Source organism: Pristiophorus japonicus, chromosome 5 (assembly GCF_044704955.1).
Source record: "Pristiophorus japonicus isolate sPriJap1 chromosome 5, sPriJap1.hap1, whole genome shotgun sequence".
Taxonomy (NCBI): Eukaryota; Metazoa; Chordata; class Chondrichthyes; family Pristiophoridae; genus Pristiophorus; species Pristiophorus japonicus.
Window position 1 is genome coordinate 3,201,448 of NC_091981.1, and position 23,458 is coordinate 3,224,905.

At 58.9% G+C, this 23,458-nt stretch overlaps 1 protein-coding gene across 5 annotated transcripts in view; it reads left to right on the plus strand.

Moving 5' to 3' along the window:
* ulk4 (unc-51 like kinase 4) overlaps positions 1–23,458 on the plus strand; it is a 615,462-nt gene that overhangs the window by 374,490 nt on the left and 217,514 nt on the right. For all 5 annotated transcript variants that reach the window (XM_070880300.1, XM_070880304.1, XM_070880303.1 and 2 more), the window contains exon 31: positions 21,166–21,214. In XM_070880300.1, coding sequence (XP_070736401.1) covers positions 21,166–21,214 — 49 coding nt within the window. The remainder of the gene's footprint in view (positions 1–21,165; positions 21,215–23,458) is intronic.

Below are 23,458 nucleotides of genomic sequence, written 5' to 3' on the forward strand. Positions count from 1 at the left end.
CGCCGCACTGTCGGAGGGGCAGTATTGAGGGAGTGCCGCACTGTCGGAGGGGCAGTATTGAGGGAGTGTTGCAATGTCGGCGGGGCAGTACTGAGGGAGCGCCGCACTGTCAGAGGGGCAGTACTGAGGGAGTGCCGCACTGTCGGAGGGGCAGTACTGAGGGAGCGCTGCACTGTCGGAGGGGCAGTACTGAGAGAACACTGTCGGACGGGCAGGACTGAGGGAGTGTCGGAGAGGCGGTATTGAGGGAGCGCTGCACTGTCGGAGAGGCAATACTGAGGGAGTGCTGAACTGTTGAAGGGGCAGTACTGAGGGAGTGCTGCACTGTCGGAGGGACAGTACTGAGGGAGCGCTGCGCTGTCGGAGGGACAGTACTGAGGGAGTGCTGCACTGTTGGAGGTGCCGTCTTTCAGGTTAGACATTAATCCAAGGCCCAACTCAGGTGGAAGTAAAAGATCACATAGCACTATTTGAAGAAGAGCAGCAGGGAGATTTCTCTTGATCTGTTGGCCAGTGTTCACCCCTCAACCAATACCACCAATACTACACACTTACCTCACTGCTGTTGTGGGACGGTGCTGTGTACAAATTAAAAGAAAGACTTGTATTTCTATAGCTGCTTTCACAACAACCGGACCTCCCAGAGTGATTTATAGCCAATGTTTTTGACATGTAGTCACTATTGTGCACAAATAATCATAGAATCATGGACATTTACAGCACGGAAGGAGGCCATTCGGCCCATCGTGTCTGTGCCGGCCAACAAGAGCTACCCAGCCTAATCCCACTTTCCAGCTCTCGGTCCGTAGCCCTGTAGGTTACGGCACTTCAGGGGCACATCCAGGTACTTTTTAAAATGTGGTGAGGGTTTCTGCCTCTACCACCCTTTCAGGCCGTGAGTTCCAGACCCCCACCACCCTCTGGGTGAAGAAAGTTCTCCTCAAATCCCCTCTAAATCTCCTGCCAATGACTTTAAATCTGTGCCCCCTCTGCTAAGGGAAATGGGCCCTTTCTATCCACTCTATCTAGCCCCCTCATAATTTTATACACCTCAATGAGGTCTCCCCTCAGCCTCCTCTGTTCGAAGGAAAACAACCCCAGCCTATCCAATCTTTCCTCTCCACTCCCGGCAACATCCTGGTAAATCTCCTCTGTACCCTCTTTAGTGCAATCACATCTTCCTGTAATGTGACCAGAACTGCACGCAGTACTCCAGCTGTGGCCTAACCATGTTTTATATAGTTCAAGCACAACCCCCCTGCTTTTGTATTCTATGCCTCGGCTAATAAAGGCAAGCATTCCGTATGCCTTCTTAACCACCTTATCCACCTGATTGGCTACCTTCAGGGATCTGTGGACCTGCACTCCAAGGTCCCTTTTGTTCCTCTACACTTCTCAGTGTCCTACCATTTAATGTATATTCCCTTGCGTTGTTAGCCCTCCCCAAATGCATTACCTCACACTTCTCCGGATTAAATTCCATTTGCCACTGTTCTGCCCACCTGACCAGTTCATTGATATCTTCCTGCAGTCTACAGCTTTCTTCTTCATTATCAATCACACGGCCGATTTTAGTATCATCTGCAAACTTCTTAATCATACTCCCTATATTCCAATCTAGGTCATTGATGTATACCACAAAAAGCAATGGACCCAGCACTGAGCCCTACGGAACCCCACTGGAAACAACCTTCCAGTCACAAAAACACCCATCAACTTTTGCCTCTGAGCCAATTTTGGATCCAACTTGCCACTTTGCCCTGGATCCCCATGGGTTTTTACCTTCGTGACCAGTCTGCCATGTGGGACCTTATCAAAAGCTTTGCTAAAACCCATATACACTACATCGTACACACTGCCCTCATCGACCTTCCTGGTTACCTCTTCGAAAAATTCAATAAAGTTAGTCAGACATGACCTTCCCTTAACAAATTCGTGCTGACTGTCCCTGATTAATTCGTGTCTTTCTAAATGTGGATTTATCCTGTCCTTCAGGATTTTTTTCCAATAATTTTCCCACAACTGAGGTTAGGCTGACCGGCCTATAATTACTCGGTCTATTCCCTCCCTTCTTAAACAAAGGAACCACATTAGTAGTCCTCCAGTCCTCTGGCACCACATCTCTCTGAAGCCAGAGAGGATTGGAAAATGATGGTCAAAGCCTCTGCTATTTCCTCTTTTGCTTCGCTTAACAGCCTGGGATACATTTCATCCGGGCCTGGGGATTTATCCACTTTCAAAGCTGCTAAACCCCTTAATACCTCCTCTCTCACCAGATAATCTGTTTTTTAGTGATGTGGATAAATATTGGCCCAGGACACCGGGGATAACTCCCCTGCTCTTCTCCGAAATAGTGCCGTGGGATCTTTTACATCCACTTGAGAGAGCAGACGAAACCTCGGTTTAATGTTTTATCTGAAAGACGGCACCTCCGACAGTGCTGTACTGCCCCTCCGACAGTGCGGCGCTCCCTCAGTACTGCCCCTCCGACAGTGCGGCGCTCCCTCAGTACTGCCCCTCCGACAGTGCGGCACTCCCTCAGTACTGCCCCTCCGACAGTGCGGCACTCCCTCAGTACTGCCCCTCCGACAGTGCGGCGCTCCCTCAGTACTGCCCCTCCGACAGTGCGGCTCTCCCTCAGTACTGCCCCTCCGACAGTGCGGCACTCCCTCAGTACTGCCCCTCCGACAGTGCGGCGCTCCCTCAGTACTGCCCCTCCGACAGTGCGGCACTCCCTCAGTACTGCCCCTCCGACAGTGCGGCGCTCCCTCAGTACTGCCCCTCCGACAGTGCGGCACTCCCTCAGTACTGCCCCTCCGACAGTGCGGCACTCCCTCAGTAGTTTGAGAATGTGAAAGGTGCTATTTAATTCAAGCTCTTTTTGTTTTCTTTCTTTGCAGTCCTGCCACCGCAGCATTGCTGCTGGCTACGAGAATATGGCAGAGGCCAGACTGCAGGTTGTCGTCCTGCTGCTGGTTTTAGGGGTGTAAAAGAATGACGGGGTGATGTACACGAGAGCTCGCAGGAGGTTTTCTTTGTCGGAGAACCTGATTTTTTTGTGGCAATGCGGCAGAATAATACATCCTTCTAATCTAACGAAGCTTTAGAAAGGCCGTTCCCCAATCCCAATAAGTTGCCTCGCGTAATTTTCTGACTGTTTGACCAACCCAATTAGTTTCATCAACTTCGCTGCAGTTGTTGCGAGACAGAAACAGGAGATAGCGAGGCATTGTTGACAATGAACTCTCCCAAGAGAAACCACTTCTCAATGCAAGATGCTGCTGAAAATCTACAAGATATATTTATATTGCTCTCTTTAACATCGAAAACCAAGTCCCAAGGCACCTTGTGGCGGCAAGCCGAGAAAAATAGACGTTGAGACAGAGAGAGAGAGGTTGTCAGGGTTGAGCAAAAGCTTGGTGAAAGGCACAAAGCAGTGGGTTTTAAGGACTGTCTTAAAGGAAGAAAGAAAGACTTGCGTTTCTGTAGCGCCTTTCACAGCCTCAGGACGTCCCAAAGCGCTTTGCACGAAGTACTTTTTTTTGAAGTGTAGTCACTGTTGTAATGTAGCAGCCAGTTTGCGCACAGCAAGCTCCCACAAACAGCAATGTGATAATGACCAGATAATCTGTTTTAGTGATGTTGATTGTGGGATAAATATTGGCCCCAGGACACCGGGGAGAACTCCCCTGCTCTTCTTCAAAATAGTGCTATGGGATCTTTTACATCCACCTGAGAGAGCAGACAGGGCTTCAGTTTAATGTCTCATCTGAAAGATTGCACCTCTGGCAGTGCGGCACTCCCTCAGTACTGCCCCTCCGACAGTGCAGCACTCCCTCAGTACTGCCCCTCCGGCAGTGCAGCACTCCCTCAGTACTGCCCCTCCGACAGTGCGGTGCTCCCTCAGTACTGCCCCTCCGACAGTGCAGCACTCCCTCAGTACTGCCCCTCCGGCAGTACAGCGCTCCCTCACTACTGCCCCTCCGACAGTGTGGCGCTCCCTCAGTACTGCCCCTACGACAGTGCGGCGCTCCCTCAGCACTGACCCTCCGAAAGTGCAGCACTCCCTCACTACTGCCCCTCCGACAGTGCGGCGCTCCCTCAGTACTGCCCCTACGACAGTGCGGCGCTCCCTCAGTACTGCCCCTCCGACAGTACGGCGCTCCCTCAGCACTGACCCTCCGAAAGTGCAGCACTCCCTCACTACTGCCCCTCCGACAGTGCGGCGCTCCCTCAGTACTGCACTGGAGTATCAGCCAAGTTTATTGTTCTCAAGTCCCTGGAGTGAGACTTGAACCAACAACCTTCATGACTCTGAAGCGAGGGTGCTATCCACTCCTTCCTTTCTTCTTAGGCGGTGTTTCAATGATGGACCTAATATTCCAGATCCCGAACTACATCCTGAAGGGTGGAAGATGCCTGTGGGTGGATTTTTTTAACGTGGGGTGACCGTTGCACACCAGCCACCACACGGGGCTTGACAGAGCGAGGTCTTGGTCCAGTGGCAAGGGTTAACCAGGACGACTGGAGACCAGCTCTGCTGCACGGACCCAGTGCGCTCACATATCGCAGTGTGGGCTGGGCCCGTGCTGCCCCTGGGCCCTCGGCTCTCCTTCGCTCCGATCCGTCACCGCTCCTGCGCCCCGATCACTCACCTCTCCTGCGCCCCGACCCCTCACCGCTCCTGCACCCCGATCACTCACCGGTCCTGCGCCCCGATCACTCACCGGTCCTGCGCCCCGATCACTCACCGGTCCTGCGCCCCGATCACTCACCACTCCTGCGCCCCGATCGCTCACCGGTCCTTCGCCCCGACCCCTCACCGCTCCTGCGCCCCGACCCCTCACCGCTCCTGCGCCCCGATCACTCACCGCTCCTGCACCCCGACCCCTCACCGCTCCTGCGCCCCGACCCCTCACCGCTCCTGCGCCCCGATCGCTCACCGCTCCTTTGCCCCGACCCCTCACCGCTCCTTTGCCCCGACCCCTCACCGCTCCTTTGCCCCGACCCCTCACCGCTCCTACGCCCCGACCCCTCACCGCTCCTACGCCCCGACCCCTCACCGGTCCTGCGCCCCGACCCCTCACCGGTCCTGCGCCCCGACCCCTCACCGGTCCTGCGCCCCGATCACTCACCGCTCCTGCGCCCCGATCACTCACCGGTCCTGCGCCCCGATCACTCACCGGTCCTACGCCCCGACCCCTCACCGCTCCTGCGCCCCGACCCCTCACCGGTCCTGCGCCCCGACCCCTCACCGGTCCTGCGCCCCGATCACTCACCGGTCCTACGCCCCGACCCCTCACCGCTCCTGCGCCCCGACCCCTCACCGGCCCTGCGCCCCGATCACTCACCGGTCCTGCGCCCCGATCGCTCACCGCTCCTGCGCCCCGATCACTCACCGGTCCTGCGCCCCGATCACTCACCGGTCCTGCGCCCCAATCACTCACCGGTCCTGCGCCCCGATCACTCACCGCTCCTGCGCCCCGATCACTCACCGCTCCTACGCCCCAATCACTCACCGGTCCTGCGCCCCGATCACTCACCGCTCCTACACCCCGACCCCTCACCGCTCCTACGCCCCGATCACTCACCGATCCTACACCCCAATCACTCACCGGTCCTGCGCCCCGATCACTCACCGCTCCTACACCCCGACCCCTCACCGCTCCTGCGCCCCAACCACTCACCGCTCCTGCGCCCCGATCACTCACCGCTCCTGCGCCCCGATCACTCACCGGTCCTACGCCCCGACCCCTCACCGCTCCTACGCCCCAATCACTCACCGCTCCTACGCCCCGACCCCTCACCGCTCCTGCGCCCCGATCACTCACCGCTCCTACGCCCCGATCACTCACCGCTCCTGCGCCCCAATCACTCACCGCTCCTGCGCCCCGATCACTCACCGCTCCTGCGCCCCGATCACTCACCGCTCCTGCGCCCCGATCACTCACCGCTCCTGCGCCCCGACCCCTCACCGCTCCTGCGCCCCGATCACTCACCGCTCCTGCGCCCCGATCACTCACCGGTCCTGCGCCCCAATCACTCACCGCTCCTGTGCCCCGATCACTCACCGCTCCTGCGCCCCGATCACTCACCGGTCCTGCGCCCCGATCACTCACCGCTCCTGCGCCCCGACCACTCACCGCTCCTGCGCCCCGACCCCTCACCGCTCCTGCGCCCCAATCACTCACCGCTCCTGCGCCCCGACCCCTCACCGCTCCTGCGCCCCAATCACTCACCGGTCCTGCGCCCCAATCACTCACCGCTCCTGCGCCCCGATCACTCACCGGTCCTGCGCCCCAATCACTCACCGCTCCTGCGCCCCAATCACTCACCGGTCCTGCGCCCCAATCACTCACCGGTCCTGCGCCCCGATCACTCACCGCTCCTGCGCCCCGACCCCTCACCGCTCCTGCGCCCCGACCCCTCACCGCTCCTGCGCCCCAATCACTCACCGCTCCTGCGCCCCAATCACTCACCGGTCCTGCGCCCCGATCACTCACCGGTCCTACGCCCCGACCCCTCACCGCTCCTGCGCCCCAATCACTCACCGCTCCTGCGCCCCGACCCCTCACCGCTCCTGCGCCCCAATCACTCACCGGTCCTGCGATCCAATCACTCACCGCTCCTGCGCCCCGATCACTCACCGGTCCTGCGCCCCAATCACTCACCGCTCCTGCGCCCCGACCCCTCACCGCTCCTGCGCCCCAATCACTCACCGCTCCTGCGCCCCAATCACTCACCGCTCCTGCGCCCCAATCACTCACCGCTCCTGCGCCCCGACCCCTCACCGCTCCTGCGCCCCAATCACTCACCGCTCCTGCGCCCCAATCACTCACCGGTCCTACGCCCCGATCACTCACCGCTCCTGCGCCCCAATCACTCACCGGTCCTGCGCCCCAATCACTCACCGGTCCTGCGCCCCGATCACTCACCGCTCCTGCGCCCCGATCACTCACCGCTCCTGCGCCCCAATCACTCACCGCTATTACGCCCCGACCCCTCACCGCTCCTGCGCCCCGACCCCTCACCGCTCCTGCGCCCCAATCACTCACCGGTCCTGCGCCCCGATCACTCACCGCTATTACGCCCCGACCCCTCACCGCTCCTGCGCCCCGACCCCTCACCGCTCCTACGCCCCGATCACTCACCGCTCCTGCGCCCCGATCACTCACCGGTCCTGCGCCCCGATCACTCACCGGTCCTGCGCCCCGATCACTCACCGGTCCTGCGCCCCGATCACTCACCGCTCCTGCGCCCCGATCACTCACCGCTCCTACGCCCCGATCACTCACCGCTCCTACGCCCCGACCCCTCACCGGTCCTGCGCCCCGACCCCTCACCGCTCCTACGCCCCGATCACTCACCGGTCCTGCGCCCCGACCCCTCACCGCTCCTACGCCCCGACCCCTCACCGGTCCTGCGCCCCGACCCCTCACCGCTCCTGCGCCCCGACCCCTCACCGGTCCTGCGCCCCGACCCCTCACCGCTCCTACGCCCCGATCACTCACCGCTCCTGCGCCCCGACCACTCACCGGTCCTGCGCCCCGACCCCTCACCGGTCCTGCGCCCCGATCACTCACCGGTCCTGCGCCCCGACCCCTCACCGCTCCTGCGCCCCGATCACTCACCGGTCCTGCGCCCCGACCCCTCACCGCTCCTACGCCCCGATCACTCACCGCTCCTGCGCCCCGATCACTCACCGGTCCTGCGCCGCGACCCCTCACCGCTCCTACGCCCCGATCACTCACCGCTCCTACGCCCCGATCACTCACCGCTCCTGCGCCCCGATCACTCACCGGTCCTGCGCCCCGACCCCTCACCGCTCCTACGCCCCGACCCCTCACCGCTCCTGCGCCCCGATCACTCACCGGTCCTGCGCCCCGACCCCTCACCGCTCCTACGCCCCGACCCCTCACCGGTCCTGCGCCCCGATCACTCACCACTCCTACGCCCCGATCACTCACCGGTCCTGCGCCCCGATCACTCACCACTCCTACGCCCCGATCACTCACCGGTCCTGCGCCCCGATCACTCACCGCTCCTGCGCCCCGATCACTCACCGGTCCTGCGCCCCGATCACTCACCACTCCTACGCCCCGATCACTCACCACTCCTACGCCCCGATCACTCACCGCTCCTGCGCCCCGATCACTCACCGCTCCTGCGCCCCGATCACTCACCGGTCCTGCGCCCCGATCACTCACCGCTCCTACGCCCCGATCACTCACCGCTCCTGCGCCCCGATCACTCACCGCTCCTGCGCCCCGACCCCTCACCGCTCCTGCGCCCCGATCACTCACCGCTCCTGCGCCCCGACCCCTCACCGCTCCTGCGCCCCGATCGCTCACCGCTCCTTTGCCCCGACCCCTCACCGCTCCTTTGCCCCGACCCCTCACCGCTCCTTTGCCCCGACCCCTCACCGCTCCTACGCCCCGACCCCTCACCGCTCCTACGCCCCGACCCCTCACCGGTCCTGCGCCCCGACCCCTCACCGGTCCTGCGCCCCGACCCCTCACCGGTCCTGCGCCCCGATCACTCACCGCTCCTGCGCCCCGATCACTCACCGGTCCTGCGCCCCGATCACTCACCGGTCCTACGCCCCGACCCCTCACCGCTCCTGCGCCCCGACCCCTCACCGGTCCTGCGCCCCGACCCCTCACCGGTCCTGCGCCCCGATCACTCACCGGTCCTACGCCCCGACCCCTCACCGCTCCTGCGCCCCGACCCCTCACCGGCCCTGCGCCCCGATCACTCACCGGTCCTGCGCCCCGATCGCTCACCGCTCCTGCGCCCCGATCACTCACCGGTCCTGCGCCCCGATCACTCACCGGTCCTGCGCCCCAATCACTCACCGGTCCTGCGCCCCGATCACTCACCGCTCCTGCGCCCCGATCACTCACCGCTCCTACGCCCCAATCACTCACCGGTCCTGCGCCCCGATCACTCACCGCTCCTACACCCCGACCCCTCACCGCTCCTACGCCCCGATCACTCACCGATCCTACACCCCAATCACTCACCGGTCCTGCGCCCCGATCACTCACCGCTCCTACACCCCGACCCCTCACCGCTCCTGCGCCCCAACCACTCACCGCTCCTGCGCCCCGATCACTCACCGCTCCTGCGCCCCGATCACTCACCGGTCCTACGCCCCGACCCCTCACCGCTCCTACGCCCCAATCACTCACCGCTCCTACGCCCCGACCCCTCACCGCTCCTGCGCCCCGATCACTCACCGCTCCTACGCCCCGATCACTCACCGCTCCTGCGCCCCAATCACTCACCGCTCCTGCGCCCCGATCACTCACCGCTCCTGCGCCCCGATCACTCACCGCTCCTGCGCCCCGATCACTCACCGCTCCTGCGCCCCGACCCCTCACCGCTCCTGCGCCCCGATCACTCACCGCTCCTGCGCCCCGATCACTCACCGGTCCTGCGCCCCAATCACTCACCGCTCCTGTGCCCCGATCACTCACCGCTCCTGCGCCCCGATCACTCACCGGTCCTGCGCCCCGATCACTCACCGCTCCTGCGCCCCAATCACTCACCGCTCCTGCGCCCCGACCCCTCACCGCTCCTGCGCCCCAATCACTCACCGCTCCTGCGCCCCGACCCCTCACCGCTCCTGCGCCCCAATCACTCACCGGTCCTGCGCCCCAATCACTCACCGCTCCTGCGCCCCGATCACTCACCGGTCCTGCGCCCCAATCACTCACCGCTCCTGCGCCCCAATCACTCACCGGTCCTGCGCCCCAATCACTCACCGGTCCTGCGCCCCGATCACTCACCGCTCCTGCGCCCCGACCCCTCACCGCTCCTGCGCCCCGACCCCTCACCGCTCCTGCGCCCCAATCACTCACCGCTCCTGCGCCCCAATCACTCACCGGTCCTGCGCCCCGATCACTCACCGGTCCTACGCCCCGACCCCTCACCGCTCCTGCGCCCCAATCACTCACCGCTCCTGCGCCCCGACCCCTCACCGCTCCTGCGCCCCAATCACTCACCGGTCCTGCGATCCAATCACTCACCGCTCCTGCGCCCCGATCACTCACCGGTCCTGCGCCCCAATCACTCACCGCTCCTGCGCCCCGACCCCTCACCGCTCCTGCGCCCCAATCACTCACCGCTCCTGCGCCCCAATCACTCACCGCTCCTGCGCCCCAATCACTCACCGCTCCTGCGCCCCGACCCCTCACCGCTCCTGCGCCCCAATCACTCACCGCTCCTGCGCCCCAATCACTCACCGGTCCTACGCCCCGATCACTCACCGCTCCTGCGCCCCAATCACTCACCGGTCCTGCGCCCCAATCACTCACCGGTCCTGCGCCCCGATCACTCACCGCTCCTGCGCCCCGATCACTCACCGCTCCTGCGCCCCAATCACTCACCGCTATTACGCCCCGACCCCTCACCGCTCCTGCGCCCCGACCCCTCACCGCTCCTGCGCCCCAATCACTCACCGGTCCTGCGCCCCGATCACTCACCGCTATTACGCCCCGACCCCTCACCGCTCCTGCGCCCCGACCCCTCACCGCTCCTACGCCCCGATCACTCACCGCTCCTGCGCCCCGATCACTCACCGGTCCTGCGCCCCGATCACTCACCGGTCCTGCGCCCCGATCACTCACCGGTCCTGCGCCCCGATCACTCACCGCTCCTGCGCCCCGATCACTCACCGCTCCTACGCCCCGATCACTCACCGCTCCTACGCCCCGACCCCTCACCGGTCCTGCGCCCCGACCCCTCACCGCTCCTACGCCCCGATCACTCACCGGTCCTGCGCCCCGACCCCTCACCGCTCCTACGCCCCGACCCCTCACCGGTCCTGCGCCCCGACCCCTCACCGCTCCTGCGCCCCGACCCCTCACCGGTCCTGCGCCCCGACCCCTCACCGCTCCTACGCCCCGATCACTCACCGCTCCTGCGCCCCGACCACTCACCGGTCCTGCGCCCCGACCCCTCACCGGTCCTGCGCCCCGATCACTCACCGGTCCTGCGCCCCGACCCCTCACCGCTCCTGCGCCCCGATCACTCACCGGTCCTGCGCCCCGACCCCTCACCGCTCCTACGCCCCGATCACTCACCGCTCCTGCGCCCCGATCACTCACCGGTCCTGCGCCGCGACCCCTCACCGCTCCTACGCCCCGATCACTCACCGCTCCTACGCCCCGATCACTCACCGCTCCTGCGCCCCGATCACTCACCGGTCCTGCGCCCCGACCCCTCACCGCTCCTACGCCCCGACCCCTCACCGCTCCTGCGCCCCGATCACTCACCGGTCCTGCGCCCCGACCCCTCACCGCTCCTACGCCCCGACCCCTCACCGGTCCTGCGCCCCGATCACTCACCACTCCTACGCCCCGATCACTCACCGGTCCTGCGCCCCGATCACTCACCACTCCTACGCCCCGATCACTCACCGGTCCTGCGCCCCGATCACTCACCGCTCCTGCGCCCCGATCACTCACCGGTCCTGCGCCCCGATCACTCACCACTCCTACGCCCCGATCACTCACCACTCCTACGCCCCGATCACTCACCGCTCCTGCGCCCCGATCACTCACCGCTCCTGCGCCCCGATCACTCACCGGTCCTGCGCCCCGATCACTCACCGCTCCTACGCCCCGATCACTCACCGCTCCTGCGCCCCGATCACTCACCGCTCCTGCGCCCCGACCCCTCACCGCTCCTGCGCCCCGATCACTCACCGGTCCTGCGCCCCGATCACTCACCGCTCCTGCGCCCCGATCACTCACCGCTCCTGCGCCCCGATCACTCACCGCTCCTGCGCCCCGATCACTCACCGCTCCTGCGCCCCGATCACTCACCGGTCCTGCGCCCCGACCCCTCACCGCTCCTGCGCCCCGACCCCTCACCGCTCCTGCGCCCCGATCACTCACCGCTCCTGCGCCCCGACCCCTCACCGCTCCTGCGCCCCAATCACTCACCGGTCCTGCGCCCCAATCACTCACCGCTCCTGCGCCCCGATCACTCACCGGTCCTGCGCCCCAATCACTCACCGCTCCTGCGCCCCAATCACTCACCGGTCCTGCGCCCCAATCACTCACCGGTCCTGCGCCCCGATCACTCACCGCTCCTGCGCCCCGACCCCTCACCGCTCCTGCGCCCCGACCCCTCACCGCTCCTGCGCCCCAATCACTCACCGCTCCTGCGCCCCAATCACTCACCGGTCCTGCGCCCCGATCACTCACCGGTCCTACGCCCCGACCCCTCACCGCTCCTGCGCCCCAATCACTCACCGCTCCTGCGCCCCGACCCCTCACCGCTCCTGCGCCCCAATCACTCACCGGTCCTGCGATCCAATCACTCACCGCTCCTGCGCCCCGATCACTCACCGGTCCTGCGCCCCAATCACTCACCGCTCCTGCGCCCCGACCCCTCACCGCTCCTGCGCCCCAATCACTCACCGCTCCTGCGCCCCAATCACTCACCGCTCCTGCGCCCCAATCACTCACCGCTCCTGCGCCCCGACCCCTCACCGCTCCTGCGCCCCAATCACTCACCGCTCCTGCGCCCCAATCACTCACCGGTCCTACGCCCCGATCACTCACCGCTCCTGCGCCCCAATCACTCACCGGTCCTGCGCCCCAATCACTCACCGGTCCTGCGCCCCGATCACTCACCGCTCCTGCGCCCCGATCACTCACCGCTCCTGCGCCCCAATCACTCACCGCTATTACGCCCCGACCCCTCACCGCTCCTGCGCCCCGACCCCTCACCGCTCCTGCGCCCCAATCACTCACCGGTCCTGCGCCCCGATCACTCACCGCTATTACGCCCCGACCCCTCACCGCTCCTGCGCCCCGACCCCTCACCGCTCCTACGCCCCGATCACTCACCGCTCCTGCGCCCCGATCACTCACCGGTCCTGCGCCCCGATCACTCACCGGTCCTGCGCCCCGATCACTCACCGGTCCTGCGCCCCGATCACTCACCGCTCCTGCGCCCCGATCACTCACCGCTCCTACGCCCCGATCACTCACCGCTCCTACGCCCCGACCCCTCACCGGTCCTGCGCCCCGACCCCTCACCGCTCCTACGCCCCGATCACTCACCGGTCCTGCGCCCCGACCCCTCACCGCTCCTACGCCCCGACCCCTCACCGGTCCTGCGCCCCGACCCCTCACCGCTCCTGCGCCCCGACCCCTCACCGGTCCTGCGCCCCGACCCCTCACCGCTCCTACGCCCCGATCACTCACCGCTCCTGCGCCCCGACCACTCACCGGTCCTGCGCCCCGACCCCTCACCGGTCCTGCGCCCCGATCACTCACCGGTCCTGCGCCCCGACCCCTCACCGCTCCTGCGCCCCGATCACTCACCGGTCCTGCGCCCCGACCCCTCACCGCTCCTACGCCCCGATCACTCACCGCTCCTGCGCCCCGATCACTCACCGGTCCTGCGCCGCGACCCCTCACCGCTCCTACGCCCCGATCACTCACCGCTCCTACGCCCCGATCACTCACCGCTCCTGCGCCCCGATCACTCACCGGTCCTGCGCCCCGACCCCTCACCGCTCCTACGCCCCGACCCCTCACCGCTCCTGCGCCCCGATCACTCACCGGTCCTGCGCCCCGACCCCTCACCGCTCCTACGCCCCGACCCCTCACCGGTCCTGCGCCCCGATCACTCACCACTCCTACGCCCCGATCACTCACCGGTCCTGCGCCCCGATCACTCACCACTCCTACGCCCCGATCACTCACCGGTCCTGCGCCCCGATCACTCACCGCTCCTGCGCCCCGATCACTCACCGGTCCTGCGCCCCGATCACTCACCACTCCTACGCCCCGATCACTCACCACTCCTACGCCCCGATCACTCACCGCTCCTGCGCCCCGATCACTCACCGCTCCTGCGCCCCGATCACTCACCGGTCCTGCGCCCCGATCACTCACCGCTCCTACGCCCCGATCACTCACCGCTCCTGCGCCCCGATCACTCACCGCTCCTGCGCCCCGACCCCTCACCGCTCCTGCGCCCCGATCACTCACCGGTCCTGCGCCCCGATCACTCACCGCTCCTGCGCCCCGATCACTCACCGCTCCTGCGCCCCGATCACTCACCGCTCCTGCGCCCCGATCACTCACCGCTCCTGCGCCCCGATCACTCACCGGTCCTACGCCCCGACCCCTCACCGCTCCTGCGCCCCGACCCCTCACCGCTCCTGCGCCCCGATCACTCACCGCTCCTGCGCCCCGACCCCTCACCGCTCCTGCGCCCCGATCACTCACCGGTCCTGCGCCCCGATCACTCACCGCTCCTACGCCCCGATCACTCACCGCTCCTGCGCCCCGACCCCTCACCGGTCCTGCGCCCCGACCCCTCACCGCTCCTTTGCCCCGACGTCGCCACTCCTGCTGCACCTGCCCACGCTCCAATCAGTGACCTGGATTATGGTGACGTCCAATCCAGTTGCCCTCTTGCACCAGCTCGCGCTGCTCCCTGAGTTGGTACACCTCCACGCTGTCCAGGGGCCACTCGCCTTTTATGGCCCAGACATGCTGTTGGTGTTACCCACTGAGAGATACCCACTGAGTCACTGCTGACACACAGGAGTGAAGGGATGTGATGAGGCTGGAGGGTATAGGAAGGGAATTCCAGATCGTGGCCCTGAGGTAGCTGAAGGCACGGCCGCCAATAATGAAGGGGTAACGTGTATGAGAGCTCGGAGCAAATTTTTTTTGTGAGAGAACCTGATTTCTTGGTGGGAATGCAGAAGAATAATACAGCTTTCTAATCTAACAAGATTTTTGAAAGGCTGTTCCCCAGTAAGTTGCCTCGCATTATTTTCTGACTGTTTGACCAGCCCAATTAGTTTCATCAACTTCGCGGCAGAGAATAGAGTCAGAGGATTGGATCGTCAATCATATTCGGCAATCTTATGTATATTTCCACAATGTTACCTCGTAGTTAAGGGAGTGTAGCAGTTATTAGTAGCCTAGAGGTTACGAGTTCAAATCCTACCATGGTAAATTGTGAAACGGAATTTGTTTCGGTAAATTGTAAGGTGCCACTCGAAAAATTGTGCACCAAAGCCCAATGGGTGCATCAGTGTCCTTCAGAGAAGGGATGTCATCCCTGCACGTGACTCCAGACCCACAATTTGCCGTCTCAAGTAGCCAATTCTTCACAGAAACAGACCATTCGGCCCAACTAGTCCATGCCGGTGTTTATGCTCCACTCGAGCCTCCTCCCGTCTTTCCCCATCTAAATCTATCAGCATAACCTTCTATTCCCTTCTCCCCCATTGGCTTGTCCAGACCCCCCTTAAATGCATCGATACTATTCACCTCAAACCCTCCCTGTGGCAGTGAGTTCCACATTCTCACCCCTCTCTGGGTAAAGAGGTTTCTCCTGAATTCCCCATTGGATTTCTGGGTGACTATCTTATATTGATGGCCTCTAGTTATGCTCTTCCCCACAAGTGGAAACATTCTCTCTGTATCCACTCTATCAAAACCTTTCATCATTTTAAAGACCTCTATTAGGTCACCCCTCAGCCTTCCCTTTTTTCAAGAGAAAATAGACCCAGCCTGTTCATCCTTTCTTGATAAGTATACCCTCGCATTTCTGGTATCATCCTTGTAAAGCTGCGTAAAGAATAAAAGCAGAATAATGTAAGAAATATTAGCTTGGGAAAATAGATCAAAAATAAATTCGTGGGCAGTCTGTCGGCTTCTCGAATGGGCAAAGCTGGGAGCTGCGAATTGAAAGTTTATTTCCTGAAATAAATTTCTTGTCAAACCTAAGTCAGCAAAGCGGCAAATGCAAAAAGCGAAACAAAATGTTTGAATTCCGTAATCAGGCAACCCTGAAGCTCAAGAATGTTTCATTCTGACAAAGTGTCACTGACTATGACTGTGGAGAAAAAATGATAAAATAAAGCAAGGGTACAGTTGGCCAGTTGTAAACTAGTCAGTCAGTCATAGGCAGTCCCTTGGAATCGAGGAAGACTTGCTTCTACTCTTAAAATGAGTCCCTAGGTGGCTGAACAGTCCAATACGAGAGCCACAGTCCCTGTCACAGGTGGGACAGACAGTGGTTGAGGGAAGGGGAGGGTGGGACTGGTTTGCCGCACGCTCCTTCCGCTGCCTGCGCTTGGTTTCTGCATGCTCTCGACGATGAGACTCGAGGTGCTCAGTGCCCTCCCGGATGCACTTCCTCCACTTAGGGCGGTCTTTGGCCAGGGACTCCCAGGTGTCAGTGGGGATGTTGTACTTTATCAGGGAGGCTTTGAGGGTGTCCTTGTAACGTTTCCTCTGCCCACCTTTGGCTCGTTTGCTGTGAAGGAGTTCTGAGTAGAGCGCTTGCTTTGGGAGTCTCATGTCCGGCATGCGAACAATGTGGCCTGCCGATGATGATGATGTCTACCCAGGGGATTTGTAGCATCTTGCTGAGACATCGTTGGTGGTATTTCTCCAGCGACTTGAGGTGTCTACTGTACATGGTCCATGTCTCTGAGCCATATAGGAGGGCAGGTATTACTACAGCCCTGTAGACCATTACAAGGTGGTAGATTGAGGGCCTGCTGTTCAAACACTCTTTTCCTCAGGCAGCCAAAGGCTGCACTGGCGCACTGGAGGTGGTGTTGAATCTCATCGTCAATGTCTGCTCTTATTGATAAGAGGTTCCCGAGGTATGGGAAATGGTCCACGTTGTCCAGGGCCGTGCTCTGGATCTTGACGACTGGGGGGCGGTGTTGTGAGGCGGCAGAGTTGTATGCAGCTCTGTTTATAATACCTTGTAACCTGAAGCTTGCCAGGGGGAATATGCTTGGAGAACCCGAGGCCTACAGACAATAAGTGCCTGTTTATCTATCAGATGGCCTTTGCATGTTCTGACTGAAGTGTTTGAATGGATTGCATATCTAGCCCAGTTTTGAAAACCAAACCCCTCTCTAAGATCTACTCGATGGGTTATTATTGTGCAACGATTATTTTCTTTCACTGGGATTGTTTCTTAGCAACCAATTTGTCCTAAGCAGCTTTACAAATAATATTTTTTATTTCAAGGCTACGTCGATAGATTTTTGGACTCTGGGGGAATCGAGGGATATGGGGATCGGGCGGGAAAGTGGAGTTGAGGTCGAAGATCAGCCGTGATCTTATTGAATGGTGGAGCAGGCTCGAGGGGCCGTATAGCTGACTCCAGCTCCTAATTCTTATGTTCTTCTAATGAAATAGCTCAGTTACTTGACCTCGGTCTGCGCTAAGTTCACGGATCGCTGCCTTGTAGGGACTGTACAACGTGAAAGATCCCATGGCACTATTCGAAGAAGAGCAGGGGAGTTATCCTCGGTGTCCTGGGGCCAATATTTATCCCTCAACCAACATCACTAAAACAGATTATCTGGTCATTGTCACATTGCTGTGTGTGGGAGCTTGCTGTGCGCAAATTGGCTGCCGCGTTTCCCACATTACAACATTGACAACAAAAATATTTTAGTGGGTGTAAAGCGCTTTGGGACATCCTGAGATCATGAAAGGTGCTGTAGAAATGCAAGTCTTTCTTATTCTCTGTCTTTCTTTCTCTGTTTCCCTCTTTTTCTTTCTCTTTTTCTCTATGTTTCCCTCTTTCTCTCTCGCTTTCGCTTTGTTTCTCTCTCTCTCTCTCTCTTTGTCCCAAAGCTAGAAAGGGTAAAACTCCTCATCTGTTCAGTATCATCATCATAGGCAGTCCCTCGAAATCGAGGAAGACTTCCACTCTAAAAGCGAGTTCTCGGGTGGCTGTACAGTCCAATATGGGAATTACAGACCCTGTCACAGGTGGGACAGACAGTGGTTGAGGGAAAGGGTGGGTGGGACTGGTTTGCTGTATGCTCCTTCCGCTGCCTGAGCTTAGTTTCTGCATGCTCTTGGCAACGAGACTCGAGGTGCTCAGCGACCTCCCGGATGCACTTCCTCCACTTAGGGCTTGGGCCAGGGACTCCCAGGTGTCGGTGGGGATGTTGCACTTTATCAGGGAGGCTTTGAGGGTGTCCCTGTAACGTTTCCTCTGCCCACCTGGGGCTCGCTTGCCGTGTAGAAGTTCCAAGTAGAGCGCTTGATTTGGGAGTCTCGTGTCTGGCATGCGAACAATGTGGCCTGCCCAACGGAGCTGATCACGTGTGGTCAGTGCTCCGATGCTGGGGATGTTGGCCTGAGCGAGAACACTGACGTGGTGCGTCTGTCCTCCCAGGGGATTTGTAGGATCTTGCGGAGGCAGCGCTGGTGGTACTTCTCCAGCTTCCATGTTCAAAAATAGGGACAAGTCCAACTGCGGCAACTATAGAGGAATCTCCCTGCTGTCGGCCACTGGGAAAGTCATCGCTAGAATCCTCCTCAACCGTCTTCTCCCTGTGGCTGAAGAGCTCCTCCCAGCGTCACAATGCGGATTCCGTCCACTACGGGGTACAACGGACATGATCTTCACCGCGCGACAACTACAAGAGAAATGCAGGGAACAGCACCAACACTTGTACATGGCCGCCTTTGACCTCACAAAGGTCTTCAACACTCAACTACGAGGGACTGTGGAGCGCCCTCGTCCGTTTCGGCTGCTCCCAAAAGTTTGTCACCATCCTCCGCCTGCTCCACGACGACATGCAGGCCGTGGTCCTGACCGACGGATCCATCACAGACCCGATCCACGTCCAGACTGGTGTGAAGCAGGGCTGCATCATCACACCAACGCTCTCCTCAATCTTCCTCGCTCAGTATCCAGTAACATTACTGCACCGTGTCACATGCTAACACTCGCTCTCTGTGTTAACACGTGAAAAATAGCCAGATGGAGGGGCAACTGGGTCGTGGCCAGTGACCCAAAATCATCATCATAGGCGGTCCCTCGAACGAGGATGACTTGCTTCCACACCAAAAGGGATGAGTTCACAGATGTTTCAATAAAGGACCCGATGTTCCAGTCCTGAACTCCAGGGGTGGAAGATGCCTGTGCGTGGATTTTTTTAACGTGGGGTGACCATTGCACATCAGCCACCACACGGGCTTGACAGACCTAGGCCTTTATCCAGTGGCAAGGGTTAACCAGGACGACTAAGGGCGAAAATCAACTGATTAAAATAAGTTAAAACTAGTTATTTGGAGTCTGATTACTTAGTGAGTGCGATTATGGCAAACCGCTCCTTGAAAAGGAGGGCTTTCATCTCCATGTGTGAGTGTGACAAGCTGGGGGTTACAAAGAGTGCTCAGAGGACTGGACCTGTCAGACATTGTGAAAAAAGAAAGAACTGTAGTCATACAGCACCTTTCCCATTCTCTGGACAGCTCATGGCATATAGAAACATAGAAAATAGGTGCAGGAGCAGGCCATTCAGCCCTTCTAGCCTGCACCGCCATTCAATGAGTTGATGGCTGAACATGAAACTTCAGTACCCCATTCCTGCTTTCTCGCCATACCCCTTGATCCCCCGAGTGGTAAGGACTTCATCTAACTCCCTTTTGAATATATTTAGTGAATTGGCCTCAACAACTTTCTGTGGTAGAGAATTCCACAGGTTCACCACTCTCTGGGTGAAGAAGTTTCTCCTCATCTCGGTCCTAAATGGCTTACCCCTTATCCTTAGACTGTGACCCCTGGTTCTGGACTTCCCCAACATTGGGAACATTCTTCCTGCATCTAACCTGTCTCAACCCATCAGAATTTTAAACGTTTCTATGAGGTCCCCTCTCATTCTTCTGAACTCCAGTGAATACAAGCCCAGTTGATCCAGTCTTTCTTGATAGGTCAGTCCCACCATCCCGGGAATCAGTCTGGTGAATCTTCGCTGCACTCCCTCAATAGCAAGAATGTCCTTCCTCAAGTTAGGAGACCAAAACTGTACACAATACTCCAGGTGTGGCCTCACCAAGGCCCTGTACAACTGTAGTAACACCTCCCTGCCCCTGTACTCAAATCCACTCGCTATGAAGGCCAATATGCCATTTGCTTTCTTAACTGCCTGCTGTACCTGCATGCCAACCTTCAATGACTGATGTACCATGACACCCAGGTCTCGTTGCACCTTCCCTTTTCCTAATCTGTCACCAGTAAAGTACTTTTCAAGTCTCAGCACTGTTGTTATGTAGGCCAGTGGCTTAGTGGGCAGCACTCTCGCCTCTGGCTCAGAAGGTCGTGGGTTCAAGTCCCGCTCCATGGACTGGAGCACAAAAATACAGGCTGACACTCCCAGTGCAATGTCGGAGGGGCAGTACTGAGGGAGCACCGCACTGTCGGAGGGGCAGTACTGAGGGAGTGCTGCACTGTCGGAGGGGCAGTACTGAGGGAGTGCCGCACTGTCGGAGGGGCAGTACTGAGGGAGCACTGCACTGTCGGAGGGGCAGTACTGAGGGAGTGCTGCACTGTTGGAGGGGCAGTACTGAGGGAGCACCACACTGTCGGAGGGGCAGTGCTGAGAGGGAGCGCTGCACTGTCGGAGGTGCCATCTTTCAGATGAGATGTTAAACCGAGGCCCCGTCTGCTCTCTCAGGTGTACGTAAAAGATCCCATGGCACTATTTCGAAGAAGAGTAGGGGAGCAAATGGCTGCCGTGTTTCCCACATTACAACAGTGACCACACTTCAAAAAGTACTTCATTGGTTGTAAAGCGCTTTGGGGTGCCCAGTGGTCGCGAAAGGTGCTATAGAAATGCAAGTTTTTCTTTTTTTAATGTATGCGCATCAAGGTTTCTCGAAAAGCAATGATTAAAATAACCAGATATTGGTAAATGAAGTTTGTTGCAAATGTCTTGTTGTCTGAACGTCTGCGCATTTTGAATAAGATGACTACCAAGTCCAGGAGGTAGATTTTAATCTAATTTACAATGCATTGTGATTTATTCATTCTAATGTTGCTGGTTACTGCGATCCCTTGTAATGTGTCCCGAGTATATTGTGAGTTTCAAGCTTTGATCAATAAGGCAGGTGCTGAGTCATCACCAATAAGCTCTGACATCGTTGATATTTATTGTGTTTGTGTAAGCTCACTTACCCATGGCTTTAGTCAGAGGTGCGTGTCCTGCATCACCAACCTATCGATGTTGGCAGCACAGACATTCACATCGAGCTCCCCATTTATGCATCAGCAGCAACAATAATATTGCACCTTTAATGAAGATAAGTAGGTCTGTACTGTCACTAATGTCATGCTAATGATTTACATTTTCAGATTAATTGAAGAAAGCCAGCTTGTGCCCATCCTTTTCCAGCTCATTTTGGTGAGTACCAAACTTTGTTCTCGTTTAACTCTTCGATGTAGTCCCCTCCTCTCCCGTCGGCCCGCAGAAGCCGCGTCATCACCGTTCCACCGCTTTCAGTCGGGCTTGTGCAATTAGCCAGTGTTCAACGGATGTTTCTGAAATTATCCGAGGTTTTGAGAGCGTGATGAAAGAATCTTTCCAGTAGTTGACTAATCGGTAACAAATGGGCACAGACTAAGGATTATCACGAGCAGAACACAGCAGAAGGTTAGGAGATTGGGCCCGTCGAGCCCGTGCCGGCTCTCTGCAAGAGCACCTCAGCCTGTCCCCCTCCCCCGCCCTTTCCCCGTAGCCTTGCACATTATTTCCCTTCAGGTACTTATCCAACTCCCTTTTGAAAGCCACGATTGAGTCTGCCTCCACCACCCTCTCAGGCAGCGCATTCCAGATCCTAACCACTCGCTGCGTAAAAACGTTTTTCCTCATGTCGCCTTTGGTTCTTCTGCCGATCGCCTTAAATCTGTGTCCTCTGGTTCCCCACCCTTCCACCAATGGGAACAGCTTCTCTCTATCTACTCTGTCCAGACTCCTCATGATTTTGAACACCTCGATCAAATCTCCTCTCAACCTTCTCTGCTCCAAGGAGAACAACCCCGGCTTCTCCAGTCTATCCCCGTCACTGAAGTCCCTCATCCCTGGAACCATTCTCGTAAATCTTTCCTGCTCCCTCTCTAAGGCCTTCACATCCTTCCTAAAGTGCGGTGCCCAGAATTGGACACAGTCCTCCAGTTGAGGCCGAACCAGCCCAGCAGCCTAAGGCGAATGTGTTACCCACTGAGCCACAGCGGACACTAAATGTCAGTGACTTGCCATGCACAGCGACCTGTTCTCGCCCCCCCCCCCAAGTGAACATTTGGTGGCGCCCTGCGAAGCTGCCGCGGGCAAATGCTGTAGGTCGCTCGTGGGGCGAAAATTAAAGGGGAGGTGCACGGACTTAGCGGTGCCGGCCTTCTTGATTGCAGATCGCGGAGCCACCATCCTGCAGCCCCGCCAGCCGCCTGTGTGCTGGGCTGCTGCCACGGAACCCCGCTCCCCGGTGGTCCATCGATGGCCCTGCTTCCCTCCGGCAGAGTCGAGAGCTTGGCCGTCCCCGCCAACGTTACGCATCCCACCGCGCAGCGCTGCAAACCTTGCGTCCCTTTGCGCCCCGCTCCCGCCCCCGAGAGGATATTTTGCTCTCCACTTCCTCTCGGGGACGGTTGGCCCAGATATAGCTCTCGGGGGCGGGACGTCTGCGTCTAGCGCAGGAACTCCCCGTCTCACGGCTGTTACCGCCCCCAACACCGAATTATCGCCCGTAGGGTTGCAAAACGAATGTCTCATCAGAACATAAGAACATAAAAATTAGGAACAGGAGTCGGCCATCTAGCCCCTCGAGCCTGCTCCGCCATTCAACAAGATCATGGCTGATCTGGCCGTGGACTCAGCTCCACTTACCCGCCCGCTCCCCATAACCCTTAATTCCCTTATTGGTTAATAGCCGTGAGCGAATGATTCACACTTTGACTTCGAGCACACAAGCCAAGCACACGGGCGATAAATTGGCTATTTTGTGACACGGAAACATTCCTATCCCTTCCATTGTCACGGAGCCCGATACAGCAGGTAACAGGGCAAATCGGCAAACACTGGCAAATGGGACTACACTTTGATTTTTAAAATAAATTTATATTTTCATTCAGTTGGTTATGTAATTTTTAGGAGAAAAGGTTGGAAATGAGTGAGAAATTATTCTGTGTACTCGTGTGAATGGCATCTAACAGGCTTCGGAGATTTTTTTACAGGAACAACTTGCCTTTATATAGCGCCTTTAACATAGCAGAATGTCCCAAAACGCTTCACAGGAGTATTATGAGATTTTAAAAATTTGACACCGAGCCACATAAGGAGATATTAGGGCAGATGACCAAAAGCTTGGTCAAAGAGGTAGGTTTTTTAAGGGGCTTCTTGAAGGAGGATAGAGAGGCGGAGAGGTTTCGGGAGGGAGTTCCAGAGCTTAGGGCTGTGTGTATGCTCACAGGTTGGTTGAGCTGTTGAGTTGGGAGCGGCTTAGCCAGTCATGTGATGTTCACAAGACTCAATAAAACCCCAGCCAGTTGGATTCAGGGGATCCACGATGGGACAGGTGGTTGTGAGCCTGCTGGATGAACTGGTAATGTGTAGTGTGATTGTTAAACCTTTTGCTAATAAACCAACTCGTTC